Source organism: Crinia signifera, chromosome 9 (assembly GCF_055691185.1).
Source record: "Crinia signifera chromosome 9, ASM5569118v1, whole genome shotgun sequence".
NCBI classification, from domain to species: domain Eukaryota; kingdom Metazoa; phylum Chordata; class Amphibia; order Anura; family Myobatrachidae; genus Crinia; species Crinia signifera.
In genome coordinates this window covers 29,041,537-29,061,555 of record NC_139225.1, presented here as the reverse complement: position 1 = coordinate 29,061,555, position 20,019 = coordinate 29,041,537, and the positions used below count along the sequence as shown (strand labels likewise).

The window sequence follows — 20,019 nt, the reverse complement described above, 5'->3', positions numbered from 1 at the left end:
TGCCCCCACAGTGCCAGAGACACATATGCCCCCACAGTGCCAGAGAAACATAATATGCCCCCACAGTGCCAGAGAAACATAATATGCCCCCACAGTGCCAGAGACACATATGCCCCCACAGTGCCAGAGATGCCCCTACAGTGCCAGAGACACACATGCCCCCACAGTGCCAGAGACGACACACCTGCCCCCACAGTGCCAGAGACGACACACCTGCCCCCACAGTGCCAGAGACGACACACATGCCCCCACAGTGCCAGAGACGACACACATGCCCCCCACAGTGCCAGAGGAGACACACATGCCCCCACAGTGCCAGAGGAGACACACATGCCCCCACAGTGCCAGAGGAGACACACATGCCCCCACCAGCAACTCACCATTGTTGCTGGGCTGGGGGGTCTGGGACAGACAGCCCTCCTACTCCCCCGGGCCGCTTAGCCAGTCACTGGCTGCTGGCCGGGCTGGATCACCATCCACCTCCTCCAGGCTGCGGCTTCCAGAGCATGGCCGCGGCTACAGGAAGATGGCCGCCGGCCTCCTGCACTGAGGACATGTCCTCAGTGCAGGGGGCCGGCGGCCATTTTCCTGTAGCCGCGGCCGTGTTCTGGAAGCTGCGGCCAGCGCAGGAGGGCTGCCTGTGCCTGGAGGAGGTGGATGGTGACCAGCGTGGCCCGCAGCCAGTGACTGGCTAAGCGGCCCGGGGGGCACATGGCACCCCGGCCCAGCCCGCCCCTGGGTACAGTGTGCCCCCAGTGCTACTATCCAATATAATATAAGGCTAACACTGCTCCTCACCTCACCTGGAGGGAATTCAAGTGTTTTGCACACTGGCCACAAGATGGTGCTAAAAATGTTGCTACTTTCAGGTACTGATTAAAGTATAAACTCGTTGAAGCGTTGATATGGGTATATATTGTATGCCCTCACAATTCATTTATATAGACCAGGGATGGGGAACCTTTGGCCCGCCAGCTGTTGTTGAACTACACATCCCAGCATGCCCTGCTACAGTGTTGCTATTTGGCCATTTTATGGTGGGATGTGTAGTTTAACAACAGCTGGAGGGCCGAATGTTCTCCCATCCCTGATATAGACAGTTCAACTGTGATCAGTTTGTTGTATCTGATTAGTTCTGAAAGTTATGTTATATAGATGGCGTTGTACAATTAGCGCAAATATGATATACGCTCATTTCCTCAATACAACTTTTTGGGCAAAAAATTTAAAATTTCTCTTAAAAAATTGTTGAAACCTTTTTTTTTTCTTGTTTTTAAAATATAACTGCAGGTGAGGTAACGATGAGGTCACTGGGAGGAATGTTGTGCACTTGGTTTATACTGAATACAAGGATCTCTGTTTCTCCGACCCTGGGGTACAGAATGTGCTGCGTGACGCTGCGCCAAGATCAACAACGTCTGCCCAAAGCGTTTCAATGCGGACATTGGCTGCTGAGAGGACCTGTGTTTCTGCGGGTAAGTGGAGGGGGGGTGTGGGTGTTGTTGATACTATGACAGTTATTTTGGGGATCTGATGTTTACTGTAAGAACTACATCCAAATTTCAGGTGCTCAGACTCTGGGGTAGATGTACTAAGCCTTGAGAGGGAGACAGGGCCTGATTCAGTTTTGACCGGTCCCCGACATTTCCTGGGCTCTCCCGCAAAATCTGTGGGTGTGCCCAGGAAATCGCTGTGCATCCCCATGAGAACACAGGTGGGAAGCTGTCTGCCGAGAACAGGCGGCTGACGTTCGACCGATCAGGCTCTCGGACTGGAAGACGCAAATATAGGTGAATATTAGTGAACAGGGGAAAAAATCATTCGATGGACGGTGACCATCGAATAATTTAGCCCCAAACGCTCCTCTTGTTATGGATGTTTACACTAAACATTGATTCGCGATGCGGCGGAATGTTCGCACGGCGGGGGGGGCAGGCAATAGATCAACCGACTAGCAGTATTAAATGGCTTGCTCAGCAGCAAATTTACACTGCTTAGGGAGCCAATGTGAATCAGGCCCAAAGTACCAACCAATCAGCTCCCAACTGTGGGACCTGTGAATATATACTGTGTAACAGCAGGTTACAGCATAGCAGGTTAAATCCATGAAGTCGGTATTACAGGCAGTAGCATATAGGCTCTCTTAGCATTGCAGACCCTTGAAAGGCTCCAATGGACCTATCACTCGGAAAGATATTCCACCTCCGAGAGCAAGGTGACTCTGCCCTGGAAATCCTTATATCCGGAAATTCCAAATGCTGCTGATAAAGGTGCGTACCCACGGTAAGATATAGTGCAAAATCTAGCACACTATCTAGCTAGTTTTGAATAGCATGCTAGATAGTGCACTATATCTTACCGTGTGTACGCACTATCCGACGTACGATGCGCGCTCCCGCCGGTCGTCTGGCAGGGAGTTGCTCGGGTGAGCATGCAACTCAATTCTGGCTAGAAAGCATAAGATAGTATAGTGTAGTACAGCTGTGATGTCATATCGTATATGATATCTTATACACATTGTATGTTATTTTAAGCACAAATCTTATGCTTTTGACCACTGGGGACTTTCCTTGGAAATCGTATACAATATCATACGGAACATAAATCGTACTGTGGGTACGCACCTTTACACCTGGGATTCTGTCACTGCTACCAAAACCTGGTCTGGATCCTCCACATTACTTTTATGTGGGGGAATGCTGGCTCTGCCACAATACCAATGAAGCAGCTGCCGTTTACATACTGTACAAGCCCACGTAGTGTAAACATTGGTCAGATCATCGATGCTTTTGCTACAATGTATGTTTTATTCCTTTTGTTACGCTATAAAGCGAGATATTATGTATAACCCAAGACATCGTACACACAGGCATTCATTTCAATAGTTTAATGAGCATTCCAGGGAGTATAAAACATGCTATGATAGACCAAATACATACGGTCTCCAAAATCCAGAAAACTCCCGATAGTTCCAGATATGTTCGCGCTGTGGGAATATCTGGGAGACTGTCGGATTCCAGTCATTTCCCCTGGATTCTGGTAGAGGCATGGCCACACCCCCTCAAAATATTAGCAAAATATTATGCGCACTTGTAACAGGGGCGGTTCCAGTGGAAAAGAGGCGGAACCAGGGCCCGACCTGTGACAATTCTCCTCTCTGCCCGATGTGGTTGTGTCTGTATAGCAGTACACAATGGACAGTAAAAAGAGGAGACTGCTTCTGCTCAGCAGTGACAGTCTCCTCTCTTCCACTGCCCATAGTGCCACTGTGGCTGCAACACTATACAGACGTGGGTGAAGTGGAAGTGGGCAGAGTGGAGAAATGTTACAGGTGAGGGCGATCACTGACCCCATGGGGACCCCAGACATCAGAAGTCACTGTTTCTTCTGTAGATGAGATGTATGCATGGCTGTATCCTGCCATTGGACAGAGTAATGCAGAAGCCACAATATAGCACTCATTGCAGTCATATGTATGCCTTGCTGGTCATGTCTATTAGGGTTCCAATGCTGCAGATCCCCTTCTCTCGCCATTCAGAGTTTGGTGGTCTTCTGGAGGTAGATGGGGCTTTGGTTCTGCATGTAAGGGTTTGAGTAGGTCTCCTTGTTCACTGTCCTGAAGCACCGCCGGACAAACAGCAGAAGCACGTCTAGGAACAACTCGAAGAACTCAGCCAAGGTGCACACGGAGAAGCCAACCCAGAGGCCGACCAGGCCGCCCATGTTAGATATCAGGTTAATTTCCTATAGGGAGAAGGATGAAAACACACAACCCATAATTCTAATTGTTCAATTGTAATAATTTAATTGTTTCAGCAATTGTGCAATACAAATATATTATATTTTGAATATACAAAAATTGTGTTTATTGCTCTGGGTGTAGCTGCGCCTCCTATAAACAGAAGTTGGTGATATTCACTGATTTCTACCCCCAAAAAGTATTCAGTAAAGCATTTGCATATTAGCAAAGTGATTGGTACATTCTACAACGGGAGGGACCCAGCATGCGGGGCAGCCTTGCCGTGTGCTGATTGGCCCCCGCATGCTAGTGTAAGGAGTTGTCATTCTGCAATTACTCGCAAACCTACAACTCAGGCTGAATTATGGATATTGTTAATCATACAAATAACCATCGTGCAGATATGTCATTGTATTGTTATAGCTATTTCCAGGAATTCTCACATCTTTGTATTTTATGACTGGAAATGAAGAAATAAACAGTTTCGCGCTGCGATAGAATCGCCATCTCTCACCGTCATCGATGGCTCCTCTTCTATCAGCTCGAAGTTTAGCTGTTTGAAATACACCACAACCTTGACGAAGTTATCCCTGCGGAAATACAGATTCAGATTTAGACCTCATGGGGGGCTAAGCGAGATACCGATTTGGGGCCCCCCCTTCCTCAAACCACCTTAGTGTGTGCTCCACCCTAATTTGTAGCAGGCAGACCCCTGTCCAGACGGTCTGTTGCCCCCTAAGTTAGACTAACAGTTCAGGTTTGAGTGACATCCAGGCTCGAGCACAGGAGACTTAGGGGCTGATTCATTCGATGGTAGCGGGTTTGCGAATGTGCATGCGCGAATATGCGCATGAGCCAACCCCGGGAGCGAACTGGGCATTCCCCTGCACACCGGCGCGGCCTGTTATTGCCGAAAGGGAGAGAAATCATTTGTTGGTGTGCGACCATTTAATGATTCCTCTCCCGTTCAGCCGCATGCTAGTGACGGGATTCGGGCTCCGGGGGGGGGGGGGGGGGGGCATTTGCGAACGGGCAGCGAGTGCCGGTAATCTGTTCACTAGGCTACGAACATACGCAGCCCAGGGAACGGGCCTGAATCAGGCCCTTACACAGCACCTCATTTATTCTGTTTTAGCCATCTGTACTGAAGGCTGGATATCACTAATACCTGCCCTGTTGCTGTGCCTGGTCTATGGGTTCCGGCTGTGGGCCCCAGAGGCCCTTTTACATTGCACCAATTAGCGATATTCCCACGGTAGGGGCATGTAGACACTAGTCAACCCCACGCCAGGCAGATTCTGACCGTCATGTATCTGTAAGGTGCCTGTAGCTTGAAATATGGGCCCTGTAGAAAAGTAAGTGAATGGAACCATTATTGCTCTAAGGGCCCGATTCAGATTAGAACGCAGGGCTGCTGAATATTGGATGGCCGCGCATGCACACGGCACGCTGTACGCATGCGCGAGTTGTCGTGCATAGGGTGTCTGCATTGGCTAGCCATCAGTGGCTGCCTGCAAGGTGATTGACACCCCGTGGGTGTTTGGGGGGCGGTAACGCAGCGTTTTAGGATAGTTTCCCAGAAGGCCTCCTTCTCCCCACGCCCATCACAACGCCAAATAAGTCCAGACTTACTCTGCACTGTGTCGAGAGGGGAAAACCATTCCGTAGTTAGGGGTTTGAAGTGGTTTTCCCCTCATGTGCACAGCTGTGAGTGCATTCACAGCCATGCACATGGGCGCAGGGGGGGAATGTGGTCGCTGCGGCGGTGGGGCAACTTTAACCTGCTCACTAGCCTCCAAAATCTCGCAGCCCAGAGATCAGGTCTGAATCAGGCCCTAAGTCAGGATCCCGGGCCCAATGCAATATACTCTGATTTGATGGTCCTGGCTGGATTCGGTACAGCTACATTTGTTGTCAGGCAATACCAAACTGGTCTTGATTTGCAGGTATCCTGCCATCAGATTAGAGCCAATGGGCAGATGTCTCGCACGTCACTTAGATGAGCAGTGAGTGAGTCTGTTCCAGAGAAGGAACTACCTGATAAGCGATGGGTTATCCGCCACGTCTCGCATCTGCCCGCCCCATTCTTTCAGCTCTCTGGAGAAGTTCTCCTAAAGGGAAAAAAAAGATTCAGTGAGTGATCTGGGCCCTTGTTAAGATCTGCAGGATCCCATGATACATATCAATGTGAACTTCAAGAACCACTGAGCCCTGGCGTTTATGAAATACAAAGCAAAATATTCCAATGCGCATTTGCAGATCAAGCACTTTCTACAAAATTTTCATTCGCTGGGCGGCTCGCTGCCTGATTGACAGCCAGGGAGCATTCTGGGGTGGATACTCAGCGTTTCATGGGCGTCAGGGCCGGATTAAGGGGGGGGGGGGGGTGTCATTACCCCTATCTAGGGGCCCCCTGTGATTGGCATGTATTTTTAAAGCTAAAGGTTTTGAACATGGGAGTGGGGTAATGCTGCAGCTTCACCTATCTGCCAATGTGACAATGATTACTGCTGCGGAGCGAAGGCAAACTGACGGCACAAGAGTGCAGTGCATTACTGGGAGTTGACTAATTCCCATGAGATTTTGCACCAGAGGTCAGAGGCTTGAGAGGCTTATGCTGAGCTCTGCTTGGTGGAGCCCATCATATGCTTCTCAGGCCCATGGAGGACAGCAGCAGCAGTGGCCTCATCATGGGAGGGTTTTTAATCAGAGGCAGGGCTAAGCATGTGAGGTCTCATACAGAGTAAGGTACAGAGGGACAAACACAGGCTTTTCATGTGGTATTTTATATATATATATATATATATATATATATATATATATATTTATGTTTATATGAATCCCGCCCCCTGCAGTTACCCATTGACCAAGTTTATACTGCCCTTACTCTATGTTTTGAATGTCATATTCTCACGTGCAGTTTGCGGCCAGTAATCGAAAGTGGCAGGGGGCCCCCTGTCTAAAGTGACTTCCCCCCCCCGAAAGCTTTATCTGGCCCTGATGGGTGTGCCCACAAAATCGGTGGGCACGCCCATAGACACACTGGGTGGGCCCTTACCTGCTCAGGCAGGTAGCTGACATCATGACATCATGCTGCAGTCCCTCCCTTACATTCAGGAGGTACTTTATATTTGCGGCTAGCCCCCGAATATGGTGTTTTCAGGGGTTAGCCACAAATATTTACTAGTAAATGGGCCCCTATTACCTGCTGCGATTACCACTATGGCTGACTTACAATAAAAGCAGTGGACGGCCATTGGGACCCAGACACAGTCAGTTCATATAGCTCTTCCCTGCAGGAAGGAAAACAATTGATCATTATATTATTATACTGTATATACTGTATGATACACATATTATACGCAGGGCTGGTGCAAGGCACCGGAGCGCCCCAGGCGAGTCGGGGTGGGGGCGCCCCGGTGCCCGAGGGGGGGGGGGTGGTATCTGTGGTGGACGCTGTCTGCGTCCCTGCAGTGCTGGAGGGGGCAGGGGTGTCCTCGCCGCGGGGGTACCTGCGGTGCTGTCACTGTATAAAGCTGCTGGCGGCAGCGGGGTCCCTGCAGTGAATAGAGAATAACTAGCGCTATGCGCCCGACGGCGCGGGAAGCGCTTCTGGGTTTGAAACCACTTGCCGCAGGCTGATTGGCTGAGATTCAGCCAATCAGCCTGCGGCAAGTGTTTTCAAAATCAGAAGCGCTTCCCGCGCCGTCGTGCGCATAGCGCTAGTTATTCTCTATTCACTGCAGGGACCCCGCTGCCGCCAGCAGCTTTATACAGTGACAGCGCCGCAGGTACCCCCGCGGCACGGACACCCCTGCGTGCTCCAGCACTGCAGGGACGCCGACAGCTATATGCTGGGGGTGAGGGGCGAACTGCCGCCCTCCAGGTGCCGACGCCCTAGGCAAATGCCTAGAGCTGCCTAGAGCTGCCTAGTGGTGGCGCCGGCCCTGATTATACGTGTGATAGTATGCTCCAGCCGCAGATTCTAAGGGCCTCACTAGGTACAGTGGTGTTCCCTCACATCCAAAAAGAACCAGGTTCTTTTTGTTTTTAATGGTATTTTTATTCAAATGTTTCAACAGTATAGAGAGAGAGAGAGAGGGCAGGATGTACTAACATCCGCCGACCTGTCTCCGACAGCTACCACGTTCTTACTAATCGAATTTGCAATCGAACATATGCGATTAGTAACGCAAGGGACAGCAGGGAGGGATCAGTGATAGATCCCTCACACAGCGCTGCGGAGAGAGAAGAGAGCAATTTTTCGCTGTTTGACGTCTGAAGCCGAATCACCCCCTATATCCTCTTTCTTCTCCACAGACTTATTCTGGGTACATTCTGCCCCACATATCAATTGAACAGATGATAAATCCCTGGTCCGTCGGCCAGTACCAGTATTATGTCTGTGAATTCCTTTTCTCACAGACACATTGTGTTGGCGGTGTTGCACAGCCGATGGCGGATATTCTAAAGATCTGTAAATCTGTAGCAGGCGATAGCGATATGCAGGACCGCACATCGTAATCGCTCCGGGCATTCACACGGAGAGATCTGTGCTTACTTTCTAACCAATCTAGTCCGATTGCTTAGAAAAGAGCACAAAATCACTCTGTGTGTATGCCCCTTAATTAACTCAGGCAGTGGTGCGAGATTCCTTCTTCTCTCCCTGATCCGGCATGTGACTTACACAGCAACATGTTGTGACTGCTGCGGTCAGCTGAACACACAGGCTGCAGGTTCATGGTTATTCGAGTTCTGTGTCATGTGCTCTGTGGCCACATCAGAGCTTCCTCATCTCACAACAGCCGGCACAGAGCAATAAGCTCACCGCCCCTGTACACTACACAAGCCCTGACTAATGCACGCCCGCCATAAGCAGCAGATCTCTCTCATAACTTCTGTCCCTTCATTGGAAAACTGCCATCCTGCAGCTGAAGCGTTCTTTGTCAGTCAGACATCAGTCCTTCATGTAGGGATGGCCATCGTCCATCGATGATTTGAAATCATCGATGGTTCATGACCGATGTCAAATACTTTTGCCATTGATGGGGGGATAGATGGTTTCCCTCTATCGATGGAATAGCAAAACAATGTTTTGCTTTTTTTTTCTTCAAAAGTGTCGGGACACTGAGTATAGCTCCGCCCCCGATTTCAGTGAAGCCCCGCCCCATGTGTTTGATTGGCCCACAGGCCAATCAATTAAATATAATGGATGACCATCGATATGTAAAAATATCGATGGTCATCCATTGCATAGTTAAGCACTATTGATGGACAGTTGCAGACTTTGATGGCAATGGCAACGATGGCCATCCCTACCTTCATGGTCCTCCCAACAGGAGCAGAACACTACATTGCTGTTCTCTGTAGCAAAACAAATTTCATCCTCCTAATAGCCACAGCTCCATTAAGGTGGCCAGAAAACATCGATGGTTAGGGTAATTATACCCAGGCAGCCATCTTGTTTTTTGCATAGATACATTCTCTAGAAAAGTGTATGTAACATTAGCAGGCGGGTAAAACAGAGAATAATCACATACATGTTGCACAGCCGCCCACCTCACACTGGTCAACATGTTCTAGGTTGAGACAAGCAAAAGGTTGGCATGGTAACGCATGAAAAGGTTTTTCACGATTTTTCAGATTTTGAAATCTTTTTTTTTATGTTTAAGATCATTGGGAACGATAAACGTACCGAGCAAGAGCAAAGGTACCTGCTACACTAATTGGGGGTCCATGTCAACAGGTGTCAACACTGACAAAAAAGGGAAACACCCATGTCAACCTTTTTTATATGTCGACCTTTCGCTTGTGTTGCACCTTTTCATATACCCTGCCACTGTTTTGCTATTAGGGCATGCTATAAGTGTGAACCACGCACATGTATTACCAATGCTGATTGGCAGAGGGTACAGACTTACTTGCACTGTAGGGGGCAGTGACAGTTTAACTCATCATGAGCAAATTTGAATTCGTACAGCTTTACGCAGTCACCTTAAACGACACAGAAACAATGTCAGGGCAAACACAGCAACGTAACACAGCATTCATTATACTCGTCGTTCCACAGGATTTTGGTGCCTGGAGAACAATCTCTAAATTTACTAAAGTGTGGGTTTATAGAAGTGGAGCTGTTGCCCATGGCAACCAATACAATTGTACTTATCATTTATCTAGCACCTTCAAAAAGTTAGCAGCTTGGATATGGTTTCTATGGGCAACATCTCACTTCTATAAACCCGCAATTTAGTACAGGGTTGCTGACTTTTAAACTCTCCTGTCCGGGAGAACCCTGGAGAGGAGACTGTCAGCAGTACTTCTGGGGGCGGGGCTGATGGAGACATCATTAGTCCCTGCCCCAGTAATGTGAATCCCACAATTCGCGGGTCTCTGAGGAGGGGGTGGGGCTAAATTGGCACAATTTGCATATTTAGCCCCACCCCCTCTGCCGAAAAGCTACGAATCGCATCAATTTAAAACGGGAGGGTTCCCACCTTTCCAGGGGGGCCCGGGAGGGGGACCCGATTTTCGGGATCCTCCCAGCCATTCCGGGAGGGTAGACAACCCTGATTTAGTAAATAAACCCCTCAGAGATTCCTTCAGATCATGCTAAAAATAAATCGTCTACATTACCCACACTAACAAGTGAACGCGTTCAGTAGAAGAGACTCACGGACTTGTGTGTTGCTGAGGTTACACTTTGGATACCCAGACTCCTTTGGACAAGCAAATTCCCAGTGACTGCAGCCACAGTTCTCCATGATGTTCTGTTGGGCACACGTCCGCTTACAGGCCTGGGGTAAATCACATACCACAGAGACATGAGCCTGATTCACAGATGGTGACAAATGCAAAATCTTTCTCAAATGGACAAAACCATGCTGCACTGCAGGTGGGGGAGATGTAACAGGTGCAGAAAGAGTTAGATTGGTAGGCACTCACCTCCCGTGTATACCCGGCACCATACACATCCTTATAGAAATTCTTTAGGTTTTCACCTTCCGTGCACTGACTGACAAACGGGGACTTTAGCCTCTCAATATGAACCTACAAAAAAAAATTAAAAATGCCAGCGCATCACCTGACATCAGTTTTGCAGAACGTGTGGTATTTGTGTCCATGCACCACTGAATCAGGCCCTTAGTCACAAGAAGAACATGCAAACTATACACAGACTGGGTCCTGTATTTAAATCGAACCTATAAGCCCAGTGCGGGGAGGCAGCAAGACTATCCACTGTGCCACCACGCTGCACTGTATAAGGAGATATAATTATACTGAAGAAAATAATGAATTGCAGTAGGGCACACTGACATTTAGCACATGCCTCCAGCCAGCGAGGGAACCACTGGTTGTGGTCTTAATTGTGTCCACTTGAGTGGGACTGAATTGATCAGAATCCACATTTTGAAGGCAAAAGTGATAAAAAAATAAATTGCAATGTGAGAAGAACATTTGCACGTGGACAAATCATGTGTCTCTTAAGGTGCCCATACACTAGTAAGATTCAGATCTGGCTGGTTAGAACAAAAACATTTCCAAGCAAATGGTCAACTGTCATTTGCTCTCATCCATAACCATGTTTTTGTTCCAACCAGCCAGATCTGAAGATAAATCTGCATGTGTATGGCCTTCTCTAGAGACCATCCTGTTAATGAATCTCTAATGGACATACCCATGTGCACTGCAGGGGGGCAGATGTAACATGTGCAGAGAGAGTTAGATGTGGGTGGGGTTTTTACGTCAAACTGAAGTATATATTGCAGTGTAAAAATAAAGCAGCCGGTATTTTCCCTGTACAGAAACAAAAGAACGCCCACATCTAACTCTCTCTGCACATGTTACATCTGCCCCCCTGCAGTGCAGCATGGTTTTCTCCATTAGAGAGAGAATTTGCTTTTGCAAGTGAACCAGAAGCAGGCCCATAATAGAGAGATCTGCTGCGATCCCTACACAATTACGGTACTCTTTACTTAGAAGGGCGCCCATCTCGGCCATCTCGGGCATTGAATGCACTAAAAAATCAGGTGCGATGCGACAGACGAGATGCCCGAGATTTCCTATAGGGAACAATGTTAAATGTCTCAATTGACCCGATTTTCCTGTTCAATGCCTCAATTGACCCAATTTTTCCATAGGAAACAATGTTAAATGGGCCACAGAGGCCAAATAGGCACCCTGAAGTGTATAATGGCCACCCGAATTGTTAACGCCACCCCACGATCAACGTCAACCCGAAGCGTGGCGAGCGCAGCGAGCCCGCGAGGGGCGGCGGTACGCGTCCTACGACCTTTTCATACCCCCACTATCCACGTCGGCGTGGAGTTGAGAATAGAAAGTGTGGCGAGCGCAGCGAGCCACCGAGCCCGAAGCGTGGCGAGCGCAGCGAGGGGACGCGGATACCTTCACAGGTATCCGCGTCCCCTCGCGGGCTTCACAGCTGTCCGCGTACCCTCGCGGGGCTCGCTGCGCTCGCCACGCTTCGGGCTCGGTGGCTCGCTGCGCTCGCCACACTTTCTATTCTCAACTCCACGCCGACGTGGATAGTGGGGGTATGAAAAGGTCGTAGGACGCGTACCGCCGCCCCTCGCGGGCTCGCTGCGCTCGCCACGCATCGGGTTGACGTTGATCGTGGGGTGGCGTTAACAATTCGGGTGGCCATTATACACTTCAGGGTGCCTATTTGGCCTCTGTGGCCCATTTAACATTGTTTCCTATGGAAAAATCGGGTCAATTGAGGCATTGAACAGGAAAATTGGGTCAATTGAGACATTTAACATTGTTCCCTATGGGAAATCTCGGGCATCTCGTCGGTTGATCGCACCCGATTTTTTAGTGCATTCAATGCCCGAGATGCCCGAGATTTTTTACTAACGATGCCCACGATCAAAATCGTGGGCGCCCTTCTAAGTAAAGAGTACCACAATTACATCTGGGGAATCCCTAATATTTGTGGGTTCCCCTGAAAACAGCTACATATATGGATTCATAAATATGTCATCATAGCTCTTATTGCCAATCGGCAAACCTGTGTCAGGGTTGCCGACTTCCTGGCCCCTGGGAGAGGGCAGACAGTGCAGTGAGGCACGGCCACTGACATAGACCTCTCATGACCCTCTCCAGGAGGGACACAGTGCTCTGTTCCTGGACTTCCCGTTTAATCCAGGATTGCCATCACCTGCTTTAAACAGGTTAATTGATAAGAAAGGTGTTTCAACACAGGTGATGGTGATCCTAAATTAAGAGGAAAGTCCAGGAATAGAGCATTGTGTCCCTCCTGCAGCAGCTACGTCCCGCCTCACCGAGGGTGACCAACTGATCCCTTTAATCTGGGACACATATTAATTACACAGGTTCTGTGGCAGTTTTAAACCAGGTGAAATGGAGTCTTGAGGTGTGGCAGTTTAAAACCAGGTGAAAGCCAGCCACAGAACCTGTGTAATTAATATGTGTCCCGGATTAAAGGGATGAGTTGGTCACCCTACGCCTCGGGGACGTCAGAAGTTGGGAGGTATGATGTTGGGAGGTATGCTGACAGGGCGGGATGGGGGTGGGGCGGCCAGCAGATGATCAGTGTGGGGGCGTGGCTGGTTTTTCAGGCATTGCACAGCGGGTGGTTGGGGCTACAAAGATACGAATCGTGTGATTTGCTCCCACGGACCTGCCGCGGTGGGGTGTCACGGGAGGCTGACCGGATTCTGGAAGGCTTGCCTACCTTTGTGGGGGGCCGGGAGGTTAACTCGATTTACGGGACCCCCCTGACCTGTGTGGTAATAAGCAACACTTGACAGCACCAAGGACAGCCCTGGGGAGAGTTCAGAAGGGGGATTAAAAATCCCAAATTCCGAATTCAGCCCGCCACAAATACTTCAATCTGCGTCAGTCTAGACTGAGTTTTATTAGCGAACGGCAGAAAAATCATCTGATGGTGAGTGAACATCGAATGATTTTTCGGTCGTGTGGCCGCATGAGAGGTGATGTGTTAGCTGCAGGGGACCCGTGTGTTTGGCCACGCGAACAGGTGTGAATCAGCCCCTATTTTCCTCATATATAAATAACCATAGATGTGGTGTTCATTTATTGTTAGGTTTCCATCTAGTGGTGAAAACTGAAAAATACATCACTCATTTAGCATTTACATGGGAAACAAGGCTAAATCATAGTTGCCTCCCCTCCTGCATTCTGCAGGAGACTCCCTGACATAGCTGCAATCTCCCTCTCTCCTTCATCAGTCTAGCAATCTCCCTCATGTCACCTAGCCCACATAGCACTGTTACATTTTTTTGGGAAAAAGGAATGAGAGACAGATACATTTACATTGAATCATCAGCACCATTTCCCAGCACTTTACCAAGTATAGTAGCTCTTACTAACTGCTTTGGGCTCATCTACATTTGGATATAAGTAATTATAAAAGCTTCCTCTCAGATGTAGCAGTACACACCCACGCTGCTAGGTGCCACGTTCACAATCTCTTTTCCCAAACTCTCCATATATGGAACGAGACTCGCCCTCTGGGTGGATGATGACACACTCCCTCAATGGGGCTCTGTGCAAAATTCTACTACCAACTATAATCTCCCTGAAACTAGTTTTCAAAAGTAGGCAAGTATGGGATAAATGTACTAAGATGAGAGTTCTGTTGAAGATGGGATGTTGTACAACTAATTGGTAATATCCGCATTGTGTGTGGGTGGGGGTGGGGGGGGGGGGTCGGTTGGGAGAGAAGGTTTGGGTCCAAACCACAACAATGCCACCATGCCACACACCACTCACCTATGCTTAGCCACACCCCCTGCACAGACCCACTGTGCCAACTTTGCAGCCCCCTTCCTGAGGAAACAGCCAGAAAGTCAGCACCTTCACTATAGATCACACTGAGAATTACCTCTGCCTGTGTACAGGTGAGTCACTGAGTCACTTATTATTCATGATCCGAGCTCTGTGAGGATAATCCGGATCTCCCCTTACAGATCACTTTAACATAACAGGCAGGCATGATCCTTCCAAATGTAACCAGATGTAATAATTACGCTACTACAAATGAATCTTTCACATTCCAGACTTAAGCTGGGTACATATATATACAATTGTCGGGCCGTTCTTCCATTCTGGGTCGGACAGCCGTTCAGTTGTATATGTGTGTACGCTGTCCCGTACGAGCGATAAACGGCAAAAAAATGTCTTGACTGTCCATACTCGGTCGGTCAACGGTTCTTTGCTGTTTAATTTTCATCTGACAGGACGGCCCCATATCGGTACAAAAGTGCAGTGTGTACGCACGTTCAACCGATATGCTGTCGACCTACCGACGGGCTCAAGATAGGTAAGTATCAGTGTGTTTGTGTAATGTATGTATTAAACTTTTAATTTTCTAATGTGTCAGTGTGTATTTATTTAACTATTTTTTTTCTGTAGAACTACAAGTGCCAGCGGGCCCTTTAATGCCCCGCATGCTGGGACCTGTGGTTATCCAAGTCCCAGCATGCGGGGGAGGCTTGCTGGGACTCATAGTTCCACAGGACAATAGTTTTTAATTCTATTTTTTTTACACTGAATCAGCCCGGTGGCCACCGCACAGGGCCACCGGGGACAGCACCAGGCTTCAGCCTGGTCAGGTAAGTCCTGGAGGGGGGGGGGGGGCCTTTATTGGGGGGGTCCCCACTTCCCCAGGACCCCTGGCCAGGCTGACCGGTCAGAGGGCTGAATGCTTTGGCAGCGTGACCTTATATAATAAGTGTCCCCCGGCTGTGGCATTACCCTGCTGGCTGGTTTGGCCTGGGGCTGGTTCTTAAAATACGGGGGACCCCTGGTCATTTTGTCCCCATATTTTGGGAACCAGCCCCGGTCCTGGAGCCTGGGGCTGGTTTTAAAAAAATCAGAGAATCCCTATTTGTCGGGTTTCCTGATTTTTTAATACCAGCCCCGGCTCATTCAGCCTGGTGCTGGTTACGGCTGTGGGGGGGACCCCACACCGTTTTATTTTTAATAGGTAAAAGGGTGACTGCTATAATTATGCCCTAACCCAGCCCATTATGATAATTTTGGTCACATGTGACGTGTCAATAGCCCATATCAAGACAGTGTGTACGATGGTAGAATCTTTTTATTGCGACTGTTTTGACTGGAGTACATCGGACGTCGCAAGTAAAATTGTACAGGTGTGTACATGCGTGTCGGCTGTTGTTTGTGGACGGTCCGACGGGAGTACGGTCGGCCATACGGTTGCAAGAAATAGGGATTGTATAGATGTGTACCCAGCTTAAGGGCAAGATGCACTAAGCTTCAAAAGTGGTAAAATGGAAAGTGATAAATAGCCAGCCAATCAGCTCCTGCCTGTCATGTCACAGACTGTGTTTAAAAAATATCAGACATGAGCTGATTGGCTGGTTGTTTATCACTCTCCATTTTATCACTTTTGAAGCTTAGTGCATCTGGCCCTAAATGGCAGATTTAACAAACCTAAGTTTTTGAGCCAGATGAGCAAGGAACCGGCCATTGGTGCAGTAATCTAATTAGTCTCCGGATCATAGCAGGCGCCATGTTTCTGGAGACCTGGGCATATGCCGTACACTCTGGTACAATGCCAGAGCCTACTTCACCATGGCGAGGAGAGGGCCATCTGCAGTGTGCCCTCTCCTGTGAATATGCCCCTGGAGCAAGCAATCACTTCAGTAATACAAGAGGACTGTATTCACAGTAAAGAAGTTTGGAGCAAATAATTAGAATCTACTTCTTATTTACTTAGCACCTTCTAGAAGATAATAGATAGTATCTGACTGGTTGACCACAGGGGCGAAGACAGGTCGGTCAGGCCCAGTAAAATGGAGGGGTCACCCTGTGAATAAAAATAAATGAGAGAGAGAGAGGACAGGCTGCCGCTACAGCTGGGTCTCTCCCCATCTCAGCACACGGCACTGAGCAGGGTGTGCTGAGCTGGGGGAGAGAGGCAGCCAGGGCCGCCGACTGGGGGTGCCCTGGGGACAGCTGTCACGGGCCCTGGGCTCTGGAGGGGCCCAGGCAGCTGTCCACAGACCCCTGCACCCTCACCCAGCCACCCTCACCCGGCGCCGGCGGGCAGGCACGCACAATACACAGTGCAGCCTGCAGATCGCCGAGCCTAGGACACAGAGTGGCTCGGCGCTCTGAAGGCTGCACTGTGCAGTGTGCGCGCCGGACCTGTTGACACTGAAGGAGCTGGAGGACGATGCACCGTGGATGATGGTAAGTAATGGTGGGGTGCTGTCATGCGGGGGGGGGCACGGCGGCGGACGCGTGCGGGGGGGACGCTGGCCGGCCAAAGGTATGGCGCTGTGCCGCTGAGGGCCTGGACTGTAAGTCAGTCCCGGGCCCCAAAATTTCTAGTGGCGGCCCTGGAGGCAGCCTGTCATCTCTCTCCCCACTGAGCGGCTTCCTGCAACAGGGAAGAAGGGAGCGGGACCCGGGACCCTCCGACAGACCCGGCAAAAAGTACATGCTCCACCTCTCGACGCCACTGGTTGCCCATAGCAACATCCCATCTATAACAGAACTCCCATCTTAGTAAATTTCCCCCACTGTATTTCATAGACAGGGGTGTGGAGTCCTGGGGCACAGCGTACAGGACTGTTACCTTCACCATGCCTATATCGGTTTCCGCTCCTGGTGGGACATTCACTCCCTCGTCCTCCGGGAACGGCATTTGTGACTGATCGTGGATGAGCAGACGTATGCCAGCGGCGTGGGACATGTCACGTACATATTCAATCTGCTGGATGAACAGCTCGAGGTGCAGACCTGCCAGGCACACATACTGATTAACACAAGGCTACAGTATACAAAACATCACAATGTCTACAGCATTATGGTCGACAGTCATTAGGTCGACACCATTAGGTCGACATGGGAAAAGGTCGACATGGGTCTAGGTCGACATGGGAAAAGGTCGACATGGTTCTAGGTGGAAAGGTCGGTACTTGTGTACTAGCACGGCGCCCACGATAATTAGTCGCCCGATTTTTGATCGCATCACATGCCATACACCCGATGGCATGCGATGCGATGCGATTTTGCCCCATATATGATGTAAAATTGTATAAGCACCCTAATGGGTGCGTACAATGTTAAATGCACCCCCACACCACCCCCCACTATAAACGTGAACCCGAAGCGTGGCGAGGGGCAGCGGTAAGCGTCCTACGACCTTTTCATACCCCCACTATCCACGTCGGCGTGGAGTTGATTTTATATAGTGTGGTGAGCACGAAGCGTGGCAAGCGCAGCGAGCCCCGCGAGGGGACGCATATACCTGTGAAGTTATGCGTGTCATACAATTTTAAAATTGTATGACATTGTACAACATCGCGCAATATCGAATCGCATACCATCGTATGCCTTATAGTATGCGATGCGATGTGCGCCGTGATAATACGCAAGTACCGAAAGGTCATTAGTTCGACAGGTAATTAGTTTGACATTGTCTAGGTCGACAGTCAAAAGGTCCAACCTAATGACTGTCGACCATAATGCTGTAGACCAAATGACTGCATCCCCTCCTCTTACCTGCATCGCCATTGCTACTAGTCATGCCAATGTGCAAATTGTTTGTGGCAGTGCATACGCCATGCAGTCCTATGGGTCTCAGGAGAGTACACTGGGCCTAATTCAGGCCTGTTCGCAATTCTGCAATTTTTGCAGATGGACAAAACCATGCTGCACTGCAGGTGGGGCAGATGTAACATGTGCAGACATAGTTAGATTGCGGTGGGGAGGTTAGGGTTAGGTTGCAGGGCAGTGGGAAGGTTGTGTTTAGGCAGCAGTGTAGGAGGGCTAGGAAATACCGGAGAGGGTTTGGGTTAGGCTGGTTTCACACACTCCGGCTCCTGCCGGACGGTGAAATCCCGCACGGCCAGGGAGCCGTGCCGCACACAGTAGTTGTGAATGGACACTATTGTGTCCATTCACACGGGACGGTCACGGCCCGGCCGCACGGCTGCAGCCGGATCCCGCCACTGGAAGGGACGGCTGCCGGGCTGTGGCCATCCCCTCCATGATAATCTACTGTGTGCGGCACGGCTCCCTGGCCGTGCAGGATTTGACCGTCCGGCAGGAGCCTGAGTGTGTGAAACCGGCCTTAGGCTGCGGAGGTGATGATTATATTATTCAATGACTTGCTGCGGGCTGTGTTTCTTAGAAGCGTTTGGTGGAAGGATACCCTTACAGGAACAAGAGTCCCAATAAGCTCATGAATAGGCATTGCAGGAGACGCTGTAAGCAGACATCGGCTACAGCGGGAAAGATATTCCGGGGGGGGGGGGGATGAAACATCATTAATGGTCTATTGAAGTTATTAAGCGCCCTCTTGGTGTTGTTGAGTTGTTGATATTCCCCGATCATCTGATCCCAGAATAACCACACATGACAGAGGAGATGGGCCCCTTACTCACCGTACATGAAGCCGGCTTTGGTTATGTTGTGCAGTTGTGTGAGGATTGGGTTCCCCCGGATGTCGGTGGGCTTCTGCGAGTTGAAGGTGTAGCAGTTGCCGAACTTATAGTTAATGAAACCAGAGAAGAAACTGGAAAAAGGACGAGAAAGAGAGAGAGAGAGAGGATCCAAAATTAATGGACACAAAGTATCTGCAGAGTATTTCACCAAGTAGTGATATACTGTATGGTGTAGCGGGGAGATGTATTAGATCTTTGAGATAGATAAAAGGAGAAGTTGTCCATAGCAACCATTCAGCGACTGTCAATTCATCGACCGTACTTGATCAATGATACTGGTTGGTTGGATACATCTACTGTACAACTGCACCACTCGCTGCAGGCCAAAATCGCCCCTCCCCCCCAATCTGATGTTTGGGTTTTGTGCTTGCGCATATGCAAACCCCCGGAGCGAGCATCACACTCGCTGGGGCGTTCACTCCAGGATGGGTGGGAGAGGGGGGAGGGGGGGGGGGTGACAGGAGGATGCCCAACGTTTCATTTTGCCCACAAAAACAGTGGGCACGTCGATAGAAATGTTGGGCGTACCCCTGAGAATGCCGGTGTTTCGATGCCTGCTTGGGGCGAACAGCTGACGTCACAAAACATCAGTGCCCGGACATCAACGGTCTAGACTGACTTTTATTAGCGAAGGGGGGGGGGGGGATCATTTGATAGTGACTGACCATCGAATGATGTTTCTCCTGTTCGCCAAGGTGCGAGGGGATTTTTTCTCATACACAGCCCCTCGCATGCTAGTGAGCGGATTCGGGTGGTGAGGGGGTGGCTGTTGGGCCGCCTAGCGAGCAGGTCTCA

General features: G+C 49.7%; 1 protein-coding gene across 1 annotated transcript in view; it reads right to left on the bottom strand.

The window, feature by feature from the left end:
* Positions 1-2,898: 2,898 nt before the first annotated feature.
* Positions 2,899-20,019, bottom strand: part of LOC146035293 (epithelial sodium channel subunit gamma-like) — a 29,281-nt gene continuing 12,160 nt past the window's right edge. Inside the window, exons 4-12 of the mRNA XM_083158654.1 lie at positions 19,165-19,295; positions 17,352-17,515; positions 10,682-10,786; positions 10,413-10,533; positions 9,661-9,733; positions 6,975-7,032; positions 5,777-5,850; positions 4,254-4,329; positions 2,899-3,744 (exon numbers count right to left, since the gene is read on the bottom strand). Of these exons, the coding sequence (XP_083014780.1) occupies positions 3,535-3,744; positions 4,254-4,329; positions 5,777-5,850; positions 6,975-7,032; positions 9,661-9,733; positions 10,413-10,533; positions 10,682-10,786; positions 17,352-17,515; positions 19,165-19,295 (1,012 nt within the window). The 3' untranslated portion in view covers positions 2,899-3,534. The remainder of the gene's footprint in view (positions 3,745-4,253; positions 4,330-5,776; positions 5,851-6,974; positions 7,033-9,660; positions 9,734-10,412; positions 10,534-10,681; positions 10,787-17,351; positions 17,516-19,164; positions 19,296-20,019) is intronic.